Raw genomic sequence first — 24,281 nt, 5'->3', positions numbered from 1 at the left:
ACGCAAAATATGGTCTTAGGGTTAGGGTTAACTTAGCCACATATTGCGTCATTGCAAACTGTGGTTCAATTTTCAACAACACAGTTCGCGACAAATTGTCATCGCAAAACGTGGTACCCACGCATAAGCCATGGTTTGCGCTAATTCAATCTATGGCGATAATTTATCGCCACATTTTGCAATGTCGCAAAATATGTTTGTTCAATATATATTAGAAAAAAGCAAAGCAATGGTGCGCTTGGTGTGTATAAACGTTTTGCCTCGATTAAACAAAGTTTTGCTATCGATATATGGTCACCACAGTTTGCGTTGTCGCAAAACATGGTCAATCGTAAGGAATTCTAAGGCACGCAGTTTCTTTAACTTCCTTTCCATTTTGTAAAATAAATTACTCGCCAAGGGGATCCGTATTTTCGGTTGACTGCCGGTTGTGCATTGTCCCGTTGAAACGCAAAATCCGTAATACCTTACACAAACTGGTTTCAGTATTGATAACAAAGCTTTAGTTCAGTGCCGGTTTTTCACTTACATTTTAAAATCAACTGTTAATTTCTATTTGGTGGTTGAATTGAAGCATACGGTTCAAACTTGGTCAATTGCCAGTCAAAGTGAAATACATTTCAGCGGACTGTTGTCTCCGATCCTCACAACATTATCAGTTTACAATCCGCGTGTCTGCAACTCTTAACTTCCTCCTTTAAAGCTCACTCTTTCCCTTGCCTGTAACCCACCCATTCCCTCAACCATTATAACCCCTCGCCAACAGACAAACACAACTGTCAGCCTCAGTATTACAATATTTTACTATTAATAAGTCATATATATTTTAAAACAGATATTCTTACAGCCACAAACTGGTCTACATTACCACATATAAAGAGCAAGATATCTTTTATTTCATATCGTTTATATTCCGTATCCCGGGTCCGTATCATAAGTGAAGCACAAATAAACTGTGAATGTAGATATTCAATTCTTTATTCGCACATATATATATAATGCATATGTTACACATCATTTAAAGAATATATAATTAAACGAGATCAATATGAAATACATATGTGCTTAAGAAACCTTTACAGCCTTATACTAGAAGCTCTCCTTAACTGTAACATCTTGATTTCGAAGACTTAACTTTTTGTGGAACTGAATTCCACAAATTAACGAATTCGTTTCCAATTGAGGAAGAAAATGATGAAAATGCGATAAATATTTTATTTTAAAAAAAAGCATTTCTCTAGGGAATGACATAATATGTGGTCTGAAATTTGCATAAGAAGCTGAAAAGTCTAGATCTATTGTATAAGGATCCTTTAATCTTCTTCTTTAATCTTCTTCTTCTTTAATCTTCTTCTTCTTCTTCTTCTTCTTCTTCTTCTTCTTCTGTTCCTCCTCCTCCACCAGCACCACCAGCTGTTTCATTACTAACTACATCTGATGTTATAGAAAATTCATCATCATCATCATCAGTGTTATCCGAGAAGCTGTTGTTGGACATGAAACACTCAGTATAAAGGTCATCATCTCCTGTGTCGTCATCGTCATTATCTTTGCTAACGGCGCCATCCACATCAGATTCATCGTCCGTGGTTCTCTGATGCTCTCCGAGCATATCTTCCAAAACTCCAAGGAAAGGAGAGGCAATGCTATGTAAAAGGGAGATATATTTTAAAACCATATATTATAGTTTCTTACCACGAACAGTGATAAAGCAATATTGTTCTTCCAATATATCCAGTAAACAGTGTATGGGACTTTGAAAATTCATTATCTTTAAGGTAGCTCCATATAGTTAAAAGGCTTTTGAGGTACATGTTACATATTGCTGTATTAAAAAAAAAAAAAAAAAATGTTTTGGCCCGTTCTTGCGCATTGTATTAATATTAGTAAATCAAGGTTTCAGTTTTTACAAAAAAATATCACATGACGGGTCGCCATAGCAACGTAACGTTAGTCTTAATTGAGGCTTTTTTGTAATAAAAAAAATTAAAGCTCGAGTTTTTCGCGGTTAATTTTGAAATCATACTACTTATTTCATCATTTGACACCGCGACTTAAGTATCCCAACGAAAGAACCTTGAATTTAACGCAATTTCTGTCTTTTCATAATTAAAAACATTCTGTCTTTTCACAATTAAAAACATTCTGTCGTTAGAACTCGCTACACATTTTGCAAGCTAATTGCTTTTGATATCGAAAAAACACTGTAAAAATTTCAAGACATTTTACCGCCAAATTTCAAAATAAAAGTAATTTTACGACATTTTTTGAAACTGCTTGGCGCACCGCCATCTTTATTTTGTTTTTCGTGGCTTTAAAAGCTCGCGCCATCATAAAACTCGTTAATATTTCCCTTGCGGTAAAAATTAACTATATGGAGCTACCTTAAGCGATATTCATGCTATTCATCATTTTGTGTTTCTATTGTATCATGTGCGGTATTCCTTAAAAGATTGTTTGAAAATTTCGATCAAAAAAGTGTGTGCTTTCATTTTGATACGAGGAAATTAATATGCGTAACTTACTCAACATTGAAGTTATCCAGATACTTAGGGAAAGCATTCCTTTTATTGCGACAGAAATCGCAACGATCGCCACAGCGCCAGCACTTAGGGAAGTACCGTGTCTTCACCCTGTCTGCGTCCTCAAAATATTTGTCCTTCTTCAACAGCAACAGCTTCGGCACTTCGGGATTGTCGCTCTCCTTTATTTCGCCTTTACTTTTCAGCGTCTTCATTCTGGAAGACACCAAAGTAAGGAGCTCTTTTGATGGGGCAGATCCTGGTTCCCAACCACCAAATCTTATGGCAGCAACTTCTTCGTAAACTTGTAGCGTTACGGGGCTTGAGCACTGAAGAAGGCGACCAAAAAACGCACACACACCTTCGATCACCGGATCGCCTCGAACCTTGTGATATGACCGTAGGCCAGACTGACAAGCAAACGAAAAAATTGCCAAATCTAGTAAGTCTGTGATAGCTTCTGGAACCTTCTTCTTAGATGATGTCGATTGACAAGCAGCTTCATCTGAATTGGAAGCCATCACAACAACACAAAACTGTAAAAAAATTTTAAAAAGTTCAAAATCGTAACCGCGTGTGCGGTTACATCAGTGATGTAAGATGAATAAAATATTAGACGTACAGCGTTCTGATTGGTTAAGAGATGATTCGTTCAGTCTCGCGCCGAAGTTAAGTCATCACGTGTAAATATTATCGAGCGTGTTAGATCCCAAAAGTATACGTCTAGAACCACAGAAGCAATCATAAAGTCGAATATATACTAGTATTTCTCAACTCAGAAGGTAAGGACCGCTTTAACTTGGAGCGCATCAAAGGTATTCAAAGACATGGATGAATTTTTTTTGTTATGCCCAAGGGTGGATCCAGGGTAGTTTACGTGATTTCCGTAAACTACTCAATTTTTTTCAAAGCTACACATTTCTTTCTAAATAATGACAAAATATGTGTATTACATTATTCTAGCAACTACTAGAAACGACTCACTTGGTTGTTTTTCAGTTAATTAATTAAAGAAAAGTCAAACAAAAATGAGTAATCTCGTCATTTCTGCCGATTTCTTACCGATTCCCGCAAAAAGTTTCGGGTTTCGGATATCTCCGTCGGTACGCATCGGAATGCTATCGGAAAACGATCGGAAAACAGCCTTTGTCAAATAGAACCTCAGGGAGTGAGCGTGCGTAGTTGTAGAGCTAGGCCGGTGTGATAATCGTAAACTACTCAAAGACTTCTCTGATTGGCTGGAAACACATTGATTGTTTTGGAAACCACTCAAACCCTTTTCTGATTGGCTATCTACTTTGCAAACTACCTCATAAACTACCAGCAAAACTATAAAAAGCTAGGCCTACGCCCGTTGGGTCTCTTTCGTTCTTATGATTAGAGTCATAGACTTGCTGTAGTTTGAACGAAGGATTTTGAAGTAAAGAATATTCTACAATGCGTGGCGACCCGATTTGCAGGAGGGAGGACTGTTCTCCTTTCGACATTGGCTTGTACTTTAAAAGAAATTGGCTCTTCATCACCACAAGATAAGCTGGGGTTCATTGAGAATGTGTGGAAACCAGGTGAGATTTTTGATTTCCCAGTGTCAATAGAAAATAGAAAGCCTCGTAAGTTTGTCTTTGAATGGCTTAGAAGATATCCCTGGCTTGCATACTCTAAATATCTCGATGGAGCATTTTGTTTTCCGTGTGTTTTGTTTGGAGTAGAATCTGGTAGAAATGCTCATAAATTAGACAAGTTGTTGAAGTCACCACTCACATGTTGGACTTCAGCGGCTTCGAGACTTACAAAACACGCCAGCGGTAAATGTGAGATGCACAATTTTGCTGTAATTGCCATGGATAACTTTTTGAAAACAATGAGGCAGCAAGCGGTCCCAGTAGATCAGCAGTTGAATAATATTATTCAACAGCAAATCGATAGAAATAGGACGGTCCTTAAGTCTTTGTTTGAAACGATAATTTTCTGTGGGCGAAACAACATAGCTCTCCGGGGTCAACGCGATGATGACCCAACAAATGCTAGTCTATCAGGAAATTTTCAGGTCCATTTCAACCCTCCGTAATCTTAAGAACTACTTAAGAAATACTATGGCCCAAGACAGAATGAATGAACTGGCACTGATGCATTCCCACAGAGACATGGACTTAGATCTTGAGGAAATAATAGATTTATTTGCTACTTTAAATCCTAGACGAATGAGAATGGAGAATATCTTACAGTAATATTTTATATAATATTTTTTTGACCACCAGTGCTCTTAGAGTACTTGTGAGTTATGTTCCATCTGGATTAATAATTATCTGATTTTTAATCCTTAAACTGATGGGGAACAGTACAGGAACAAGGTGGAATTTTTAAAAACTTATTCTTTTCTGAAATCTATAATATTATTCACTGGGTTTTAATTAAGCTTGAATGGTCTTTACATATTCTCAACTGAACTCAGCAATGAACTCATCTAGTGGAACACCTCAATCTAAATAAGGTAATGTATTCATTTTGTATAATTTGCTAGTACATGTATGATATTGTGACTGTATTTTTCATAAAGTATTCAATTTGCTGCCATGCCACTTTTCCTTTAATAGCATATATTTTGCATTGTACTTTTACATACTAATACTTTTGATGTCATTTTTTCACATGATGTCCTTTGATGTGCTAGATTCTTCAACTGAGATAAATCTGTACAAGGATCTTGACTGCAGACAGCATGGTATGCTAGATGTATCCTTTTAGGTAGTTTATAACTATTAGGGGTATGGTGGGTTGGGTATAAATTGATTGGTCTGTCAGAGTAAACTACTCATGTCCAAACCCTGGATCCACCCCTGATGCCTAAGTCTATAACAACGATGAAAGGTTAATGGTTTGATGATGTTGCGACGAGCACATTGAACCACTATTGAGCTCCCTGTTTGATCCGGTGAGCCAAAAATAATAAAAAAAGGGTTATTTTTTTCGCGACTAAGCTGTCCAGAAAGCAATCCAGCAAGCTATGTTCATATTGCGCGGCAGTCGAAGATCATCTGCACTACATCTCACAGTAGGAGGGTTGCATGGAATAAAACCGCACCACTCCTGTATATAAGCGCACTTTAATAACTTTAACAAAATAAATAAATAAAAACGCCGCCGAGCGTAACAAACTAATGGTACGTTTACGGTGGCATTTCGTTTGCGATTGTTTTTCCAAATTTGGCCTAATTTAGCACTAAGTACTGGTTTAAACATGTATACGTATGCAAACCTTTTTTTACATTTCGAATAATAGATATCTTTTCATTACAGATTTCTCCCTTGCAACTACCTACCACTTTCCTCCCGAGTTAATAGGAAGACATGCCCCGAAGCAATCCTTTGGCATTTCTGAGGCCGCTATACGACATTGCTGTATGGCAATTTCTTATAATGTCAGGCTGTGCACGAGGAGAGAAGATCACTTTTACTTGGAAGGTGCATGAAGTCATTGCAAATTTTGTTTGCAAACTCGTTGAAATGCCAGCATTTCAGCATATTCAGCAAGCACTGCAAGAAGATGCTGCTAGAAAAGCAATGGGTAGCTGGTCCCTTGGGGATAGAGCGACCAAGCAATTGGTAGATTGGTGCCAAGACCAATGGAGAAGGAAAAACTTTTCCTTTCCTGAAAAAGACAATTCATACACAGCTCCACCAGCCACAATGCCCTGGTATGAAAATATACCTGTTTGTCATAAATGTGGCACGCCTTGTCCAAAATGCAGAGAGGCCCTTGGAATGGAAGTTCCAGAGGAGATGCCAACCCTCCGTGCAATACTTCGTTTAGGCGATAAAAAAAAAGTGGCAGATGAAGAAATAGCTGCTGGTGAAGATGTCCCAACCCCAATATCAAAGAGACTTCGAACAAGAAAATAGAATTTTTAAGTTAAGGTTATTCTGCGAGCAACAGTAACCTATGTTTGAAATGTTGTCATTATAACGTCCTACATATACAGTATGTATACGTTCTGATCTAATATATACATGATCATGATTATTTTGTATTTGATTATTATTACCATTTAGTTATTAAGATTATAATCTAGTTTTTTTTCCTAAGATCCATAGCTATATATATATATTTTTTTCCCTCGTATGATATACCTTTTAGCTAATGTTCTATGCTTTAGCAATACCTGTAATTTTGTAAACTTTGAAACCCTCATTGTTTTTAGAGGTGACACTTCTAACGGAAATGTTCTATGCTTTAGCAATACCTGTAATTTTGTAAACTTTGAAACCCTCATTGTTTTTAGAGGTGACACTTCTAACGGAAATGACTCATTGCAAAGCAATGAATAACCATGGGCATACATATAATAAGAAACAAGATTCCATTACCGTTACCGTTTCATAGATGAAAGAACATTTGAACTTTTATCAAAAACAGTATGATGTATTCAGTTTACTTAATATAAGTGTTCACTTCGTTTTATCGCCAGTTTTAAAAAGTAGGGTAGCTCTTTGTCTCACTTCAAGTAACATCGGTATCTTGATAATAAAGCTACTGATGCTGTGTATTGTCACTCTTTTGACACTTGTATTCATGCCGTCTTTTTGTCAAGGGACGATAACTATGAGATGCTAAATAAAAAAGTTGGTAATAAGATTTTCCAAAAAGTAATTCTCTCGTGTGTGTGTGTGTGTTTTTTTTTTAATGTTTGACAATACTTGTAGCATTTACTGGTAAGAAAAAGATCGAAAAAAAAAAAATAATAATAATAAGACGCACAAGTCGAATGTTATCAGAGTTATCATTGACTCCGACGAAGGACTAACGTCCGAAACGTCAGTTACTCTTGTTCTTATTACGGAGAAAAGATTATCTACCACGACACCTTTGTTTTAACTTTAATATCACCGACGCAGTCTAAACTAGTTCTAATACTAGTCGTCATCTGTTATCAGAGTAGTCTTTGCATCATCACTTGAATTATTCACAACACCTACCTTTTTTAATCCAGTTTCACCACGCGCGGTGTTCTTGACTTGCCAGAAAAATGGATTCAGAGGACGCAAACACAGAATCAGATGTAAGTAAAGTAACTTAACATTATTCCGCTACAAGGTCGTGGCAATTTCATAAAAAAGTTAATCTTTATTTATTGCCATAAATGTCTTAGTACATGTATTTATTTTCTTCTTTTTGGCGCTGCTCTCTGTGATGTTTTAGTCTATCTAACGGGTTTCTCGTGTAGCAACCGCCAAATGATTGTTTGCGCAATATCATACGATTGTGGTTCTAATAACTTATGTTCTAACCTACCTTTTATGGCATCACTAAAATGAAGATCTATTTCAAAAAATTTAAGTGACTCTAAAAATACAAACAAATTTCCTGCGTTATAGTGAGATATTAATGAGTCAATGCCGTCTCTTTGTTTTCATGACAGAACTCATCTTTATCAGAGTGGACAGACTCGGAAGACTCAGAACATCAAGAACATGAGGAGGTGATATATTTCTTGCCGTTCATTAACTTTTAACATAATAACATTGTGCAATGTTCGCAAAATACGTTACGAATTTGCTAATACGGACTTCGTTTCTCGTCAGGACAATGAATTGGCCGCAGTTTTAGCAACCTTGAGAACTTCTCCTGAAACGGAATCAAAGCTAGACACCAGCGAAAAATCACTGGCAGCTATTGTTGATGATGCTGTGTTGGTTGGGGAGCTTCTACACCAAAAATCGTTCGATTCCAGTTTCAATAACTTCGATGCGGTACCAGTGGTCCAATCACAGTCAAGGTCGTCGGAAAATGCTGCCATAATTGACTCCCTCAAAGCTATTCACGCGCGCCTTGAGGGATTTCAAGCTGCACCAAATGGTTTGCCAGACAGTCGTAGTGAAAATTCTGCAGTACACGCCGCAAGACAAATTGCTCATTGGGCTTCCCTTTTTATTTCTATGTTTGGACATGCTCTTCCCCAAGCTCCAATATCACAACAGTCGCCCAAACCGTCATCGGTTTCACAGGTCAATGCACTTTTGCCCCCAACAGAATCACTGTCGCATCCAGATCCGGGCTTATCATCGCATTTACCAAAGCAACCACAGACACATGCACATTCATCACTACCGCCACAGACACCACTGCTACTACCACAGGCCCAACAGCTACCGCACACACAACCACAGAACGCACAGCCACCAATTCTACTACCACAGGCCCAACAGCTACCGCACACACAACCACAGAACGCACAGCCACCACTACTACCACCACAGGCCCAACAGCTACCGCACACACAACCACAGAACGCACAGCCACCACCAATACTACTACCACAGGCCCAACAGCTACCGCACACACAACCACAGAACGCACAGCCACCACCACTACTACCACCACAGGCCCAACAGCTACCGCACACACAACCACAGAACGTACAGCCACCACCACTACTATTACCACCACAGGCCCAACAGCTACCGCACACACAACCACAGAACGCACAGCCACCACCACTACTACCACCACAGGCCCAACAGCTACTGCACACACAACCACAGAACGCACAGCCACCACTACTACTACCACAGAACGCACAGCCACCTCCAAAACCAGTAAATTCAAATGATCTTGATACCTTGAAGGTTTTTCGGGAGTATGGTTCTCAAATGTACCAAAGTGTTGAATTTTGGTTGCAATCATTAAAAATTCCAAGAAACATTGAAAGACTGGAGGAAGTGAAAGAAATCTGGGAAAATGGTGGTGAAGATTGCCCTCCACTTAAAGACTGGACCTGCCAAATGAGGAACTACAAAGGCAAAAATGGAAGCCACACTTCAATTTATAGTCAAAGGAAATGCATTTACAATATATACAAAGAACACAACTTTAATTTGCAAAACATATATAGCAAATATCAAGAGGTAAAACCAGGAAAGATTTACAAACTAGTCAAATCTAGAAAGAAGTGATTTGTATCAATCCTCTAATTCATGAAAAACGAGTGGAACTAAAAGGTCTATTCTCATTCCAACTTTCAAGTTCAAAAAGGTTAACGTTTTATGCTTCAAAGCGAAGTGACTATACCTATGAAACATACACTAAACCATCGTTTTCTTTTCTGGCTGTAAGGATTTTTCATGGGTTTAGTGCCTTTATTAAAAACAGGATTTAACAAAAGACTCCTTTCGAAAAAATTATCCGTGTTAAAAATATGGGCTAAAGAACTGAAATATTGGATACATAGCACTTGTATACACATTAATATTGAAGTTAGAAATCAAGAAACATAATTTATAACATAAATCAAAAAGTGAAGTCAGCTGAAGAATAGCATAAAGCCAGATTAACTAGCGTAGAGGCTTAAACATCCACATTTTATGATCTGATACAGGGCAGCCATCATGGTGCTCTTTTATCATTTGGGCTCTAGCATCTTGAGTGTAGAGCTCAAAGCTATTGGATTTCCTGAAAGGTCAATTTGAAAATACATGGATAGTTGTAAAGTTAAATAAAAGTTTCATTTCCTAGGTCAGTATTTTTGTATGTGAACCAGGCTCTTGGACTTTTAATGACTGGGACACTTAATCTTTAGGGACAAAATGAAGCAAGCACAATTATAATAAAAAGCTGAAGCTTAGATTATGAATAAATACTGATTTCCCTTGCTGATTGTTTGTATAAAACTTGGAACAACTCAATGGTGATTTGGAGGTGAAATTATTAGTAGATATCACAGATGCATAATGCAAATAGCCAAATGAGAAAACAGGTTTTCTATTGACAAACAAATGCCCCACTTGGATCATTCCAAGACAAAAGCAATATGTTATCGCAGACTCAACAGTATGTAATAACATCATATGGAACCTACCATCTTCCTGCCCTTTTAATCGTACTGTCATCTGCCCCACATCGAGCAGCCCATATAGCAGCTGAACGTCTAATGCTGTGGGTTGTGAACTCCTTATCAAAAAGAGCTTGGCACATCTATTAGGAAAATATCGTATGTCATAATTAACTAGTTCAATTTATTTACTGAAGGAGAAAGGTTCTGTAAGCGGCAAATGTTTGATAAGCTGACATAACATAATTTACCTCAGAAAAAAATTTTCTGTACGATGTTACACCTCAGGCAGAGTTGGGATGTAACTTGCGGTTGTTCTTTGCAACCCTGGGGAAAAGGAGTCCTTTTCTTACATCTGTAAAAGGAATGATCAAAAACACATATCATTACCATAAAATTATATATACATTTTTTATTGTGAAACCAATGCATTTTAATCAATCTTTATTCAGCTTCCTGAAGGCAAGTCAAGAAATGTGATTTCTCAGCCTTCTATAAAGGATAAAATCCCCAACTCTTTTTGTAAATTTTAGGGAGCCTTTTCCTTAGTTTGTTTTCCACATGCTCATCAGTTGAAATGAAATGCCATACAACTGATCAAAACTGTACCATGCACTCCTAGATGGATTCCAGTTGCAATTGCAACTGAATACTAGCATAGCATATTTTTAGGCATGACAGCAGGAACATATGAATGCACACACACACAAAAAAAATTGCAATAAAACTATTAATAACAATAATATTTTATTTCAGTGAAAATCTAGTAATTGTCTGAAACTCTATGGTATGGTAGTCATATATAATTAAGATTTAAACATAACTTGGTATAATAATTTATGGTTGATGACTCTGCCACCTTCCTCAATATAAAATGATACTGGAAGAAAAGTATAATATGCCATTTCATACATGATATAGACTAAATATCAAATTATAATTTTACCTGAAACAAGTAGCCATATTAAAAGAGCAGTAACTGGACATAACTCTGATTTTAGAGGGTTAGCCCACAGTGTAAGTGTTACTCCTGAAACATATTTTAATGACATGCATTAGAAAATGTTATTCTTAAATATGTGTTATCCGATCCCATGTACAAAGGCTGGATTGAGTACATAACACACCAGATAAGAGTTATACAGTTATATTTGTTTTACCTGCTCAGGGTAAGTGATATCCAGTGGTTTAGTGCTTTTGTACAACCAGCAGGCTCTCATTTTTTAAATATGTAAAATCATTGCCAATATACAAACCCTAATATATGTTAAAAAGTGAATAAAATGTTTTGCACCTACCTTTAGCTTTCTTATCTGCCTTTGACCACGGCATTTTCACTTCCAATCGCTGTGGCAATTTACCTGATTCAACTGGACAAGAACAGTTGCATATATGTGAAGTATTTCAAAATCAATATGTCAATACAACCAGTAAGTCAATAGAAAATATGATGTAGATGATGCCAATGGGTGTTCTAAATTGACTATATCATGCATGCAAATATGTTTTTCTTGATGATGAGAATGAAATACAATTGCAAGATCATTTCTCCAAAGAGAAAAACACTTATAAAAGACATATAAGACATTTTGACCAGCATATAAGTAGTACTATATAGACTTTTTCTTGTGTTTCATAGAAAGCATTATTTTTGAAATATATGTGAATTTATATGTATATAAATAGATAGATAGTTAAGTAGGATTAAAGGAAACCATAAGACGTAGACAACCAATTACTGCCAAAAATATTTGATAGAACATTTGGGCCTTTGGCTTCAGATCTGTACCTGTACCTGTAGATGTACATGTATTGGTTTTCCTTTCATCCTACATGATTTTTCCCTGACTTGTAAAATTAATATTGTACCTGAATAGTTGGGAGGTAATTTGATGTGTCTCATCTTCAAACGTAGAGGTTCCTCCCCTCGTAAGAATAAGGAAAATGAAAACAAGGTTATAGTCCATAACCACAAGCCACGTAAACCCTGGATATAAAAAAATAAAGCAGAAATAATTTAGGCAATATAGTAATAATAAGAATAATAATGACATATTATACATACTATATTATAGTCTTACATACATATGGAAAACCATATCATGAGCATACCTCAACTGTTTTCAAGCAGTAGTTGCGCATCCGCAACATCTGCTCAAGGGTGAAAGGAGGTGCCTGTTTTGGCTCATAAGGCACCCTCCCACGGCTTGAGTCTCTAGTTGATGGCCTAAGTGACCTTTTAATGAGCTGTCTGATGGTTTGCTTCACATCTGGAAAAAGGAATTATAGTTAATTTGAACAACCTGGAGGATGAGGAATGGTGGGCAAAGAACAAGCAGGGATTAACTCAGGGATACTTTAGGGTGGAAATTCATTTGCTTCACACTTAGTATTTGATGATAAAAAATTTGAGGGAAACCCCTCAGAAAAGATTATAGTATGAAATATTAAGCTATTCATAATGAGGGTACACATTCCAGTTCTGTTTAGGGACGGACCATTAGAATCTTGAAGGGGGGGGGGGGGCTGGTCAATTTATTTTGTGCAGGAATTTTTTTACCCTTCATTGCTGAGCAGGAATTTTTTTGGAGCTTGCATGAATATTTTTTTCGGCATTTTACCTATACACGATTTTTTTTTCTTTCTTTAAAGTCATGCTCGATTTTTTTTTTTTGGTTTTTGCCCAACTCCTCCCTCTAACCCCCCCCCCCCCCCCCCCCCCCCCACCCTCAAAAATCTAATGGTTCGTCCCTTACAATAAGATATTGGTAAAAACATTCAATTCACTAAAAAGTTACCAGATGAGTTCATTGGGTTTCCATGAGGTATGACTCTTTGATTCCCATTGCCGTCTTTCTCTATGGTTTGACTATATGGTCCGGAGTGACCAAATGAGTCAAACCAGTAGCGAAATGCTGCTGCGTGGCCTCTAACTGCTGGAGGCTTGAGGCCTTTGCATTTCAGTGTTCCCAGCTTCTTCCCCTTGGTTTCACTCAGCATTTCTATTAGAACAAATATTTGAATAATTGTGCAAATTAACGTTAAGAACATTATGCTTAAAGGGATGCTATTCTAAACATGTTATAACTGGAATCCCAGCCAGGTACCGTTCTGATGTTTTCAGACGACTCGGATAAATCTGCTAACTCTGACGTTGCTTATCCTCCATAATCATAAGTGGCGGCTGAAAATTAGTGCCAATTTCTTAATAAGACTATTTAGAATAGTTGTGCAAAAAGATTCTGGCACGTTGTGACTATTTCAACCATCAATTAAGCTTATGTACGCGTGTTCGGATAACATTATGGGAATCAGAGTACCATACACAATATATCATTTGTTATGATAAGACTTACGCAAAAAAAGTCTAGAAAGTCTAAAAAAGTCTAAAAAGGCCTAGCTTTATTAAAAACAATGCAAAAACATTTTCCGAGAAGAATCCTGCTGCACACGTGTATGGAACAATAAGACCAAAGACCATACCAGTACTAACACAACACAACCCGCGATTGACCCCATTTATCTTTTGTTGTAATACATAGCATTGTACTTACGCATGAACGTCTGTATTGTTGCTGCCAAAAATGGCCTTTTGTTTAGCCCAAAAAGAACAGCATCGTCCCCGTTACTTAGAGCGAAATCTTCGAGAGCTATGAGCCGCAACTCGTAAGTCCTAGAAGTTTTTTCATCCAGAGCTTCGGTTCTATTCTTGGCGGCAAGCCTTGCCCCTGCGGCTAAATTTGGGGCAATTAGACCTCTCATGTCCACATCATTGCCGCAGCTTTCAATAAAGCGTAGTACGTTTGGACTTCTGCCCTTATAATTTTTTTTGGCTGCCATTGCTGAATTTTCCAGAGCTGTAGATGCCGCAGTCAATGACAAAGTAAGCCGGATACGAAAGTATTTTTTTATTGACAAGGGTTTCATGACGTAAATATACATAAAGCTCCTCATTGGTAGAAACAGTAGGAATCCTACAGACATCACGCTGTGAATTACTACAAGCCATACCGGCAGGATAACCACTCATTACCGATCTTGTCTCAAAGGCTCTGCGTGACAGAAAGATAGACGACGTAGAATTTTCGCTTATTCTGGCCGAAGAAGACAAATACGAGAAATTAAAGACGGACATAAGGAATAAAAAAACAGTCGTAAAAGATCTACCAGGAGGCAAAAGAAGAGCTTCAAAGAAAGCTTGCTCAGTAAATATCGTGACAGGGTTCTATTTACATATCGAACGCCGGCTGTCAGGTTCATATGCAAATTAATTTCACAAAATATTACACAAAATATTACACAGCCTGCATCGTTTTCACAAAACATTACACAGCCTGCATCGTTTTCACAAAATATTACACAGATGTGAAAAAACTTGTGTAAAATCATCGCCTGGGAATCCATCCTAACAGGGGGTGGTTGGGGTCAATTTTGTAAAATATTTCGTAAATTACGTCAGGATAATAAGGAATATCCTTATCCAGCCGACAAAACATCCACTCGGCTTTTGTCATATCAGAAACCTCGGGAATAGACTTACCGGTAATTTCAGACAAAATGTAGGGAATAGCTTTGTAATATTTCCCTAGTTTTAATTTTTTCAACGCTTTCCGTAAACTTTGTGGGGTCGGCTCTTCTAAATGGTCTATGATTTTCTTCTTTACTTCGTCGTTTAAATATACCGGTCGATAACCTTGGATATGACTCATCCAGTCCCTAAAGTATTTTATTCTTTTGTATGGGGTCTTCTTACGACCTCCATTAGCGTAATACTGCTCTCTGGTAGCATTTGGTACGGCATTACGAACATTCTTACCACACCCGTAACACTGCGCTGACGTGTCGTCTTCTATTTGCATTTTCTTACCACAACACCAGAAACCCTTGGGCTTGGGTATGTTAACTCTGGGTCTTAGACAAATCACACAGAAATCATTGGTGAACTTTTTACATTCATGCATATATAAGACAAATATTCCTAACATAGCAGCAACAAATAACGAGACACGGGTATTTCCCGCTGCCGGCGCCTTCCTTAAACCGCCTGTAAAACCCGTAAATCTTTGACATTGACCGCGAGTCCCCCTTACTGCTGCTTTTCTTCTGTTTTTTTTTTTTTTTTTTTTTTTTTTTTTGAATGTCTTCCCTTTTTGATTTCAAGGTCGTGATTACTAATTCTCAATTTGGTTTATGATTTTCTGTGTTCAAAATTTTTAACTTCGATGAGATAATTTTCAAACAAGTAATCTGTTTTTACCGGACGATATGTCCTTAATTTATTTTTTTGGCCTGAGGGGCCTCTTCTAGTTTTCTTACCGTTGAAGAGTTCCCCTCGCCAGACTTGAATTTCTATATCCGTTAATCTAGTTTTAATTGTTAACTTGAACGATGATTGTAGTTTATTTCAAGCCAGATATTCCCTAAGCCGCTTTGGTCTAATAGAGATTTTACTTTACTAGACCAGTTATTGTTGTTTGTTGCTAATGACTCTTTATATACAATTGCTGACAGTTTTTGGCGGTTCTCGAGCTTTGTTATGTTTAACCAAAACTTAACTGATCTTAATTTTGCATCTCCGGCCCCGTCCACACTATGCCGGATAAATTTGAATCCGCAACTTTCACACCGAAACCGAAAAAAAAGTTTTCCGTCCACACATGAAAACGGATAAAATGTTTCGCGTCCACACTAGTCCGATCAGAGGCGGCAAAAACGTTTCATTGCACATAAGCCTGCGGTGAATTTTAAGCCTTCCCGCCATGTTCCCATGACAATCATGACGTCATTGTAACGAAATATTTCGGATACGAAATGTTCTCCATCCACACTAATACGGCTGGCCGGCGTTTTCAAATTGTTCCACTCTGGAGATCGTATTCGAAAAAATTCGTTTTCAGTGAAGAATTGTTCTGGATTCGCCCGGACTAGTGTGGACGGTAGGCCTAAGCGAATAAATAAAAATTCGGATTCAAATTTTATCCGGCATAGTGTGGACGGGGCCTAGATTTATGTATTGTATTGCACATGAACTTAATCCCGTTTTTTTTTGGGGGGGGGGGGGGGGGGGCAGTTTTTGTTTTGAGTTGGCAAGAAGGGGGAAGAAACAAAACAAAAAATTGAATTTCAAAATCATTGTCGGGTTCAAAACAGCTTGGACGGAAATTGTATTCTTGAATAATAACATAATTTATCCTCTGACGTATGCATTTCAGATACGCAATCGATCGATATGAAACGTGTTAGAAGCTCCATGCTTTCTGCCATTGTAACAATTTGTGATCATTTCTCGAGTTGTATCACCAGATGCATCTAGTTACATCAATTCGTGGTGCGCATGCGTATAATAAGGGCGGAGCTTTTTTGCATCGTAAATTAATCCGACAATTCTTTGCAACAAGAGTTCATTACCAGTCTTCTTGTGAATTTCGTAAAGGCAACAGGTAATCTAACTAGGCGCGCAAAGCTTTATAGAAAAAATAATCATCTGGTGTGCTATATACACCTCAATGCAGTTGATCGCGTCAGCTCCTTTTGGAAAGTTTTTAAAATAACGTTATTTGTGCACTGACCAAGATATAAATAGTAAGTGTGACGTTGGTCATATGGAAAAATCCACTTCCGGGTCCAAAACCAAAAGCAGTTCTATAAAGATTTTTAACACAAATCGTAGATTTCTTCCTCGTTTATTGGTTATTTTTTTAACATCAATATGAGGACAGACGAATAAGCTGACGTCAACTGAAACGCGCGCGCTATTTCCTTTGATTGTTTTTAATTTCTAAGAAGCAGACACGATATTTAACCAAGCGATCCAAGTTTGTTTTCTTTTTAGTAGGAATAAAAGACTGCGTTTACAACAATTCCAAAGATTGGATCTCCTCGTGAACTTAAATGTAGATTCTCTAATTTTTATTGAGTTATATTATTAGAGCACAAACATCAAGCTTGCTTCGAGAACATCTAAAAATTATTCTTAAATTTCTAAGAAGAAGTGTAACAACTAATTAGATTGTTGCTCAAAATCTTGAGGACCCCACGGAACCTCGGAACACGATTAAGAAATGTGACGCTATCTCCCTGTTTTTCACCGCAGGGGGAAGGGTGATAAGCGGCTGTACAAAAGCTAAAGTAAAACAAATTTAAAATTCAAACAACAGCTCTTTGCAAGTGACCCTGGTTAGAAAGATAGGTAGGATAGGTGATGACAACCAATAGAATAGCCGATAGCGTAACACAAATCAAACCTCAGAATTAGACCTTAGAAGAGGTACTCTCCTCAGTATCATCCTCACGCAACCCGTTGTCTGTTCCTCACGTGAATACCTCACACTCTGTCGCTGGCCCAGTGCCAGTACTGTAGAACTCTTTACCTGATGAAATATGGAAGATTGACTCTCTTGAACAATTCTAAACATCACTGAAAACATTATTATTTCGTTCAGCATATTTATGATCACTTCCATATAGTTTATCTTTTATTTTCGCATCTTTACTTCGGAACTCTCCACCTGATAAAACCAATATTCATCGACTCTCGAGAACAATTGAAATACTTATAAACATTTTGTGTTTATCTTTTATTTTTGCATATATAAACTATTTTTACTTCAGACCTCCTATATTTCCTATATTTCCTATAATTTGTATAGGATCCTATAAAGAGCCTATATTTAAAGAAAACCTCCTATATTTCCTATAAATAGGACGACTGCAGAGTGATACATTTTTTTTTGGTTCTGTCTTTTTTATGGCTTATTTGGTTCTGCAAATAAATCATTGCCTGTGCACCCTCCCTGCAAGATCCCTGGTTACGCCTCTGAAAAGCTATTTTAGCTCATATATTTTTGGGAAAAACTCCTATATTTTCCTATATTTAGAACTTGCACAGCCTATATTTCCTATCAAATTTCTCTAAAAAGTGGCTGGGATGCCTGTATTTTATATACCTTATTTCGCAGCCGATCTTATGTAATATTGAAAAAAAAAAGAGTGCGGGTGTTTCAGTCGGGGTTCCCAACCACGAAAAGGAAAAACATCTGCTGTATACGTCGTTATTTTATCGTTTGTCAAGTGTGTGGAAAGCATTGTCAACAGTGAGTGTCCTGAATAAATTAATGAATTTACAATGAGATGAGTTGCGCGACGACTTTCAGGGTTATCAAGATGGCTGCATTAAATCCAGAAGAAACAATTTTCGTTCAAACTGATCCGTCTTTCGATGTTGTATTTCAATCACTCAATGAACTTGAGAAGCAAGGTCTACTCCACCTAAAGTACTCCCAACATGCGTCGATTGATAAAATCGCAAGTAACAACTCTAAAGACAAAACAGTGTTTGGAAATCATCCCCAACATTTCGCTCGAACGGCATCGTCGGTTATTCGTATGTGTATGTTAAAGGCTACCGGCATTGATCATAAAATTTGGCCTAACATCGGAAAATTTTCTCACAAAAGAAACAAAGCAAAGTGTTGTTTCGAATGTGAAGTTTCCCCTAATGGTGCGAATTTTTGCCTGAAAAGTGGTAGCAAAGATGAAGCAAGAAGATACTGGAGCAAGTACGATCAGCTTCACCCTCATTTCTTGATTCAAGATAAGCTAAGTAAGAATTATGGAAAACAAGCAGAATTAAACAGCAGGATGGTGATCATCAGAAATGACTTCACCCAAGTAATAGAGATTACAACAAACTTCACTGTCACATGCCACAGATATAAAGAGCAGACTGCTGAAAATAAGACCAAATTCACATACGAATATGATCACCCGTGTGTACATGTCAAGTGCAATGTGCTAGATATCGATCCAGACAACCACGGAAATGATAAAAATGAAGCCACACAATTCTTGAAAAAAATGATCATGATGTACCAAACGTTCGAAGTCAAAAAACTTGATTCTAAGTTAAATGCTTATGTTAAAAAAGAGATTAAAGACAAGACGGCGTTGTCCGGGATGACTGACATTTTCCAAGAAAAAGAAGAACAACAACAACAACGAGAAGAACAAGTATAACAGGAACAACAAAAAGACGAAGAAGATGATGATGAAGAGGAGAGCGGTGAAGAAGATAATGATGATGATGATTTTGATGATTAGGATTAGGATGAAAAAGAAGAAGAAGGACCACGAGGAGGAGAAGAGGGAAGAAAAGTGCGAAAGAAGAAGGAGAAGAATAAAGAATAGAGCTCGATATCTTCAAGATGCATGCATCACTCAAATCACATAAACAAATTTTACCATTCAACTATTTACTTCTTGTAGAATCAATACTGAAAATATTGAGTTAGGGTTAAAGGCACTTTTTACAACAACAAGGAATATTATCATAGAACCTAGGGGATAAAAATTAGCAGTTTTTATATAGACTGTAAACAGTTAAAGACTTCAATTCTGATCAACTTCAAAGCGACGCCGTATATAGTAGCTAGGAAATGAAAATTAGCATTTTTTATAGACAGTAAACAGTTAAAGACTTCAAATCTGATCAACTGCAAAGCGACGCCGCACGCAGCGGGATACCATCACGCAGTCTGATTTTCAGTCGGTCACGCATTAATTTCAAGCTCATAGGATCTAAAAATATATAATCATTTTATATCATTTAATCATTTACTGTATTAGTTTTAAAATCAGGTTCGTATTCGTTGTCTTAGTGCCCAGCTTATGTAATCTTATGCAACAAAAAAATAAATTGGTAAAAAAAGCAATGGATTCATATAGATTTCGCAAGAAAAACTTTTGGCAAGGTGTTTCAATTTATAGGTAGAACTACCTTAGTGTAGCTTTTTTATATCGTGACACTGGTAACTAGGGAGATTAGACCTTGGGCGATTAACACTTCACTATCATACAAATTCATAATCTTAAAATACGAAAAAAAAAGTAAAGAGGACAAAAACCCTTTTAGATTGATAATAAAGTAAATAGTGCTTTTCGCCTGCTACGACAATCCCATAAAAGTCTCATACAAAGAATAATTAATTCCAGGTAATTTAAATCTTGTAGATAAAAAACCTGATCAACGGTAGACGAAAATGATCAACGATAGACAAAAATGATCAACGATAGACGAAAATGAAAAAAAAAAATCATATCTTTTTCTCGAGGCTATTTCAAATATGTCTTGTATACATGTGCATGACGAGCAGATGATTTTATGAAAAAGCCGAATCAACCGCTATATCTTTGTTTAGAAATGTTAATCCCTTCTCGGGAACGAAATAATAATTGTCGGAGCAAGATGTATTGCTGCTGTTGTTGTTGTTGTTGTTGTTTTTGGCTTTCCTCGGCATAGTATATAAAGGAAAAAATCAAACCTCTTTCAGTTCTTTCATGATAATAAGAGTGATGAAAGTAATTCAAGTACAGACATTCGTAGAATTTATAGAATTGCACTTTTCAGCTATTTCATTTTCCCCCCCAGCTTTTTCAGCTCTTTCTGCTTTCCACTGTTTCAGCTTTTTATCGCTACCCCAACGAAAACGAAAAAAAATCATATTTTTTTCTCGAGGCTATTTCAAATATGTCTTGTATAAATATGCATGAAGAATTTTGAACCAGTTTAGTGCAGGTGATGTTGAGCTGAAAGTTCATCAGAATTGCCCCAATCAGAATGCATTTAGTGTTTTATTTGGCGGTCTGTGGAGACGTTTTCAATTGCATAATTTGCTAACGAAGAGACCCAATCAAATCTCTTGTTTACTTTTTATCGTCCATGCTAACACAGAAGCAATTATTCTATTTATAAGATTCCAAGATCCAATGTTTTTTCTTATCCTAATTAAATTTTCCCTTTTCGGCGGGATATTGTACAGACAGACAGACAGACAGACAGACAGACAGACAGACAGACAGACAGACAGACAGACAGACAGACAGACAGACAGACAGACAGACAGAGAGAGAGAGAGAGAGAGAGAGATGTCTTTTATTTAATCTCGGGAAATTTCATCAATGTACAAATTGGTTTTCATGAAAACCGAGTTCATAGGTAATATATATAAAAAATTAATAATAACGTTAAGAATATATAGACAGATTTATGAAATAAATTCTCATCTACCCCCCAAAAATATTATAGTAATTAAAGTGTTAAGGACCAACAGACGAAAGATTCCTCTTAAAAGATTTTAAATTATTGGACAGTCTGACACTTTGGGGTAACGAGTTCCACACTTTTGCACCGTCATAAGAGAGAGCTCTTTTTAAAAACTCAGTGCTGGGTTTCGGTAACTTTAAGCACTTCTCTCTACCACGAAAATCGTAGGTATTTTCTTGAAAATAAAAGAGTTCCCTTACAGATTTTGGTGCAAGTGCATTTAAAGTCTTAAACATCATTATTGCTTTATGCTCCTTTCTTCTTCTTTGTAAGCTTTTCCAGCCTAAAGAAGTTAAAATATCACTAGATCTGACATCGTAGCTGCTTTTTGTTATTATTCTTGCAGCTCTATTTTGCATTTTTTGCAATCTTTCAGCAGACGTTACTGGTAAATTATCCCATACCACGTCACAATAGTCAAACCAAGGTAAAACGAGAGCCTCATATATGGTAATAGCTGTCTCCAAGGGGATGTAATCGCGGACTCGTCTTATGCCACTCAATCCAGAGGATATTTTTTTACAAATGTAATCAATATGAGCAACCCAAGACACCCGTTCGTCAATCACAACACCCAGAGTTTTTGCTGTAGAGACTCTAGTAATTGGTTTGCTATTTAAATATATGTGTGGTTCGGAGGTAATTTTTTTCAATTTATCGTCAGAAGCAATAAACATGTGCTCTGTTTTAGCTAAATTTAAGCTAAGTTTGTTAGCTTTCAACCAGTTATGAATATTGGAAATATCAGCGTTCACCTCGTCAAATAGAGTCTTTTGTGATGTGCCACAAGTGGTGAGACTTGTGTCATCAGCATACATTCTAGCATTTGAAAATTTGACACTATTTGGCAGATCGTTTATGTAAATAATAAATAATAATGGCCCAAGGATTGAGCCTTGAGGGATGCCGCAATCGAGTGTTCTAGAGCTAGATAAGGTATGGTTTATGTAGCATCTCTGACTACGATCTGTGAGGTAAGATTTGAACCACTTTATCGACTCTTCTGCAATCCCATAATAGTATAATTTGTGGAGAAGTATGGAGTGATTTACTGTGTCAAAAGCTTTTTTAAAATCTAGGAAAGTGACACAGTTCAATTTACCTTCATCCATATTGGTAAGCCACTCCGTTGTGGCTTCTAGGAGTGCAGTAGTAGTCGAATGAAGCGGTCTAAATCCCGACTGCTTTTGAGAAAGTAAATTATTTGAGTTTAGATACTCATATAACTGGTTAAAAACTATTCTCTCGAAAATCTTAGCAATAGTAGGTAAGACAGACAGACAGACAGACAGACAGACAGACAGACAGAGAGAGAGAGAGAGAGAGATGTCTTTTATTTAATCTCGGGAAATTTCATCAATGTACAAATTGGTTTTCATGAAAACCGAGTTCATAGGTAATATATATAAAAAATTAATAATAACGTTAAGAATATATAGACAGATTTATGAAATACATTCTCATCTACCCCCCAAAAATATTATAGTAATTAAAGTGTTAAGGACCAACAGACGAAAGATTCCTCTTAAAATATTTTAAATTATTGGACAGTCTGACACTTTGGGGTAACGAGTTCCACACTTTTGCACCGTCATAAGAGAGAGCTCTTTTTAAAAACTCAGTGCTGGGTTTCGGTAACTTTAAGCACTTCTCTCTACCACGAAAATCGTAGGTATTTTCTTGAAAATAAAAGAGTTCCCTTACAGATTTTGGTGCAAGTGCATTTAAAGTCTTAAACATCATTATTGCTTTATGCTCCTTTCTTCTTCTTTGTAAGCTTTTCCAGCCTAAAGAAGTTAAAATATCACTAGATCTGACATCGTAGCTGCTTTTTGTTATTATTCTTGCAGCTCTATTTTGCATTTTTTGCAATCTTTCAGCAGACGTTACTGGTAAATTATCCCATACCACGTCACAATAGTCAAACCAAGGTAAAACGAGAGCCTCATATATGGTAATAGCTGTCTCCAAGGGGATGTAATCGCGGACTCGTCTTATGCCACTCAATCCAGAGGATATTTTTTTACAAATGTAATCAATATGAGCAACCCAAGACACCCGTTCGTCAATCACAACACCCAGAGTTTTTGCTGTAGAGACTCTAGTAATTGGTTTGCTATTTAAATATATGTGTGGTTCGGAGGTAATTTTTTTCAATTTATCGTCAGAAGCAATAAACATGTGCTCTGTTTTAGCTGAATTTAAGCTAAGTTTGTTAGCTTTCAACCAGTTATGAATATTGGAAATATCAGCGTTCACCTCGTCAAATAGAGTCTTTTGTGATGTGCCACAAGTGGTGAGACTTGTGTCATCAGCATACATTCTAGCATTTGAAAATTTGACACTATTTGGCAGATCGTTTATGTAAATAATAAATAATAATGGCCCAAGGATTGAGCCTTGAGGGATGCCGCAATCGAGTGTTCTAGAGCTAGATAAGGTATGGTTTATGTAGCATCTCTGACTACGATCTGTGAGGTAAGATTTGAACCACTTTATCGACTCTTCTGCAATCCCATAATAGTATAATTTGTGGAGAAGTATGGAGTGATTTACTGTGTCAAAAGCTTTTTTAAAATCTAGGAAAGTGACACAGTTCAATTTACCTTCATCCATATTGGTAAGCCACTCCGTTGTGGCTTCTAGGAGTGCAGTAGTAGTCGAATGAAGCGGTCTAAATCCCGACTGCTTTTGAGAAAGTAAATTATTTGAGTTTAGATACTCATATAACTGGTTAAAAACTATTCTCTCGAAAATCTTAGCAATAGTAGGTAAGACCGAAATGGGACGGTAATTATTCAAATCATCTTTGTCATTAGCTTTATGAATTGG

The 24,281-nt window shown here is 36.9% G+C and overlaps 3 protein-coding genes across 3 annotated transcripts; 1 reads left to right on the top strand and 2 right to left on the bottom strand.

Moving 5' to 3' along the window:
* Window positions 1-960: 960 nt before the first annotated feature.
* On the bottom strand, window positions 961-3,043 carry LOC148910584 (uncharacterized). Its single transcript, XM_089031426.1, has 2 exons — window positions 2,526-3,043; window positions 961-1,646 (listed from the first exon to the last, which is right to left on the bottom strand). Exons 1-2 carry the CDS (start codon window positions 3,041-3,043, stop codon window positions 1,343-1,345), a joined length of 822 nt encoding a protein of 273 aa, XP_088887552.1. The 3' UTR covers window positions 961-1,342.
* A 6,331-nt stretch (window positions 3,044-9,374) lies between these two features.
* LOC116295235 (uncharacterized) lies at window positions 9,375-14,429 on the bottom strand. The gene is made up of 9 exons (XM_089030972.1): window positions 13,903-14,429; window positions 13,147-13,350; window positions 12,461-12,618; window positions 12,218-12,335; window positions 11,647-11,718; window positions 11,295-11,378; window positions 10,600-10,703; window positions 10,376-10,491; window positions 9,375-9,969 (listed from the first exon to the last, which is right to left on the bottom strand). The coding sequence occupies exons 1-7, from the start codon at window positions 14,330-14,332 to the stop codon at window positions 10,633-10,635; spliced, it is 1,137 nt and encodes a 378-aa protein (XP_088887098.1). The 5' UTR covers window positions 14,333-14,429; the 3' UTR covers window positions 9,375-9,969; window positions 10,376-10,491; window positions 10,600-10,632.
* Window positions 14,430-18,460: 4,031 nt separating this feature from the next.
* Window positions 18,461-20,058, top strand: LOC148910583 (uncharacterized). The gene has a single exon (XM_089031510.1). The coding sequence runs from the start codon at window positions 18,479-18,481 to the stop codon at window positions 19,361-19,363; it is 885 nt and encodes a 294-aa protein (XP_088887636.1). The 5' UTR covers window positions 18,461-18,478; the 3' UTR covers window positions 19,364-20,058.
* The last annotated feature ends 4,223 nt before the right edge of the window (window positions 20,059-24,281 follow it).

Source organism: Actinia tenebrosa, unplaced genomic scaffold (genome assembly GCF_029948245.1).
Source record: "Actinia tenebrosa isolate PJP-AT-01 unplaced genomic scaffold, QUT_ActTen_1.0 PGA_scaffold16__25_contigs__length_10494907, whole genome shotgun sequence".
In the NCBI taxonomy this organism is placed as follows: Eukaryota; Metazoa; Cnidaria; class Anthozoa; order Actiniaria; family Actiniidae; genus Actinia; species Actinia tenebrosa.
The sequence above is the reverse complement of the archived record's forward strand: the minus strand, read 5'-3'. Positions and strand labels throughout refer to the sequence as shown.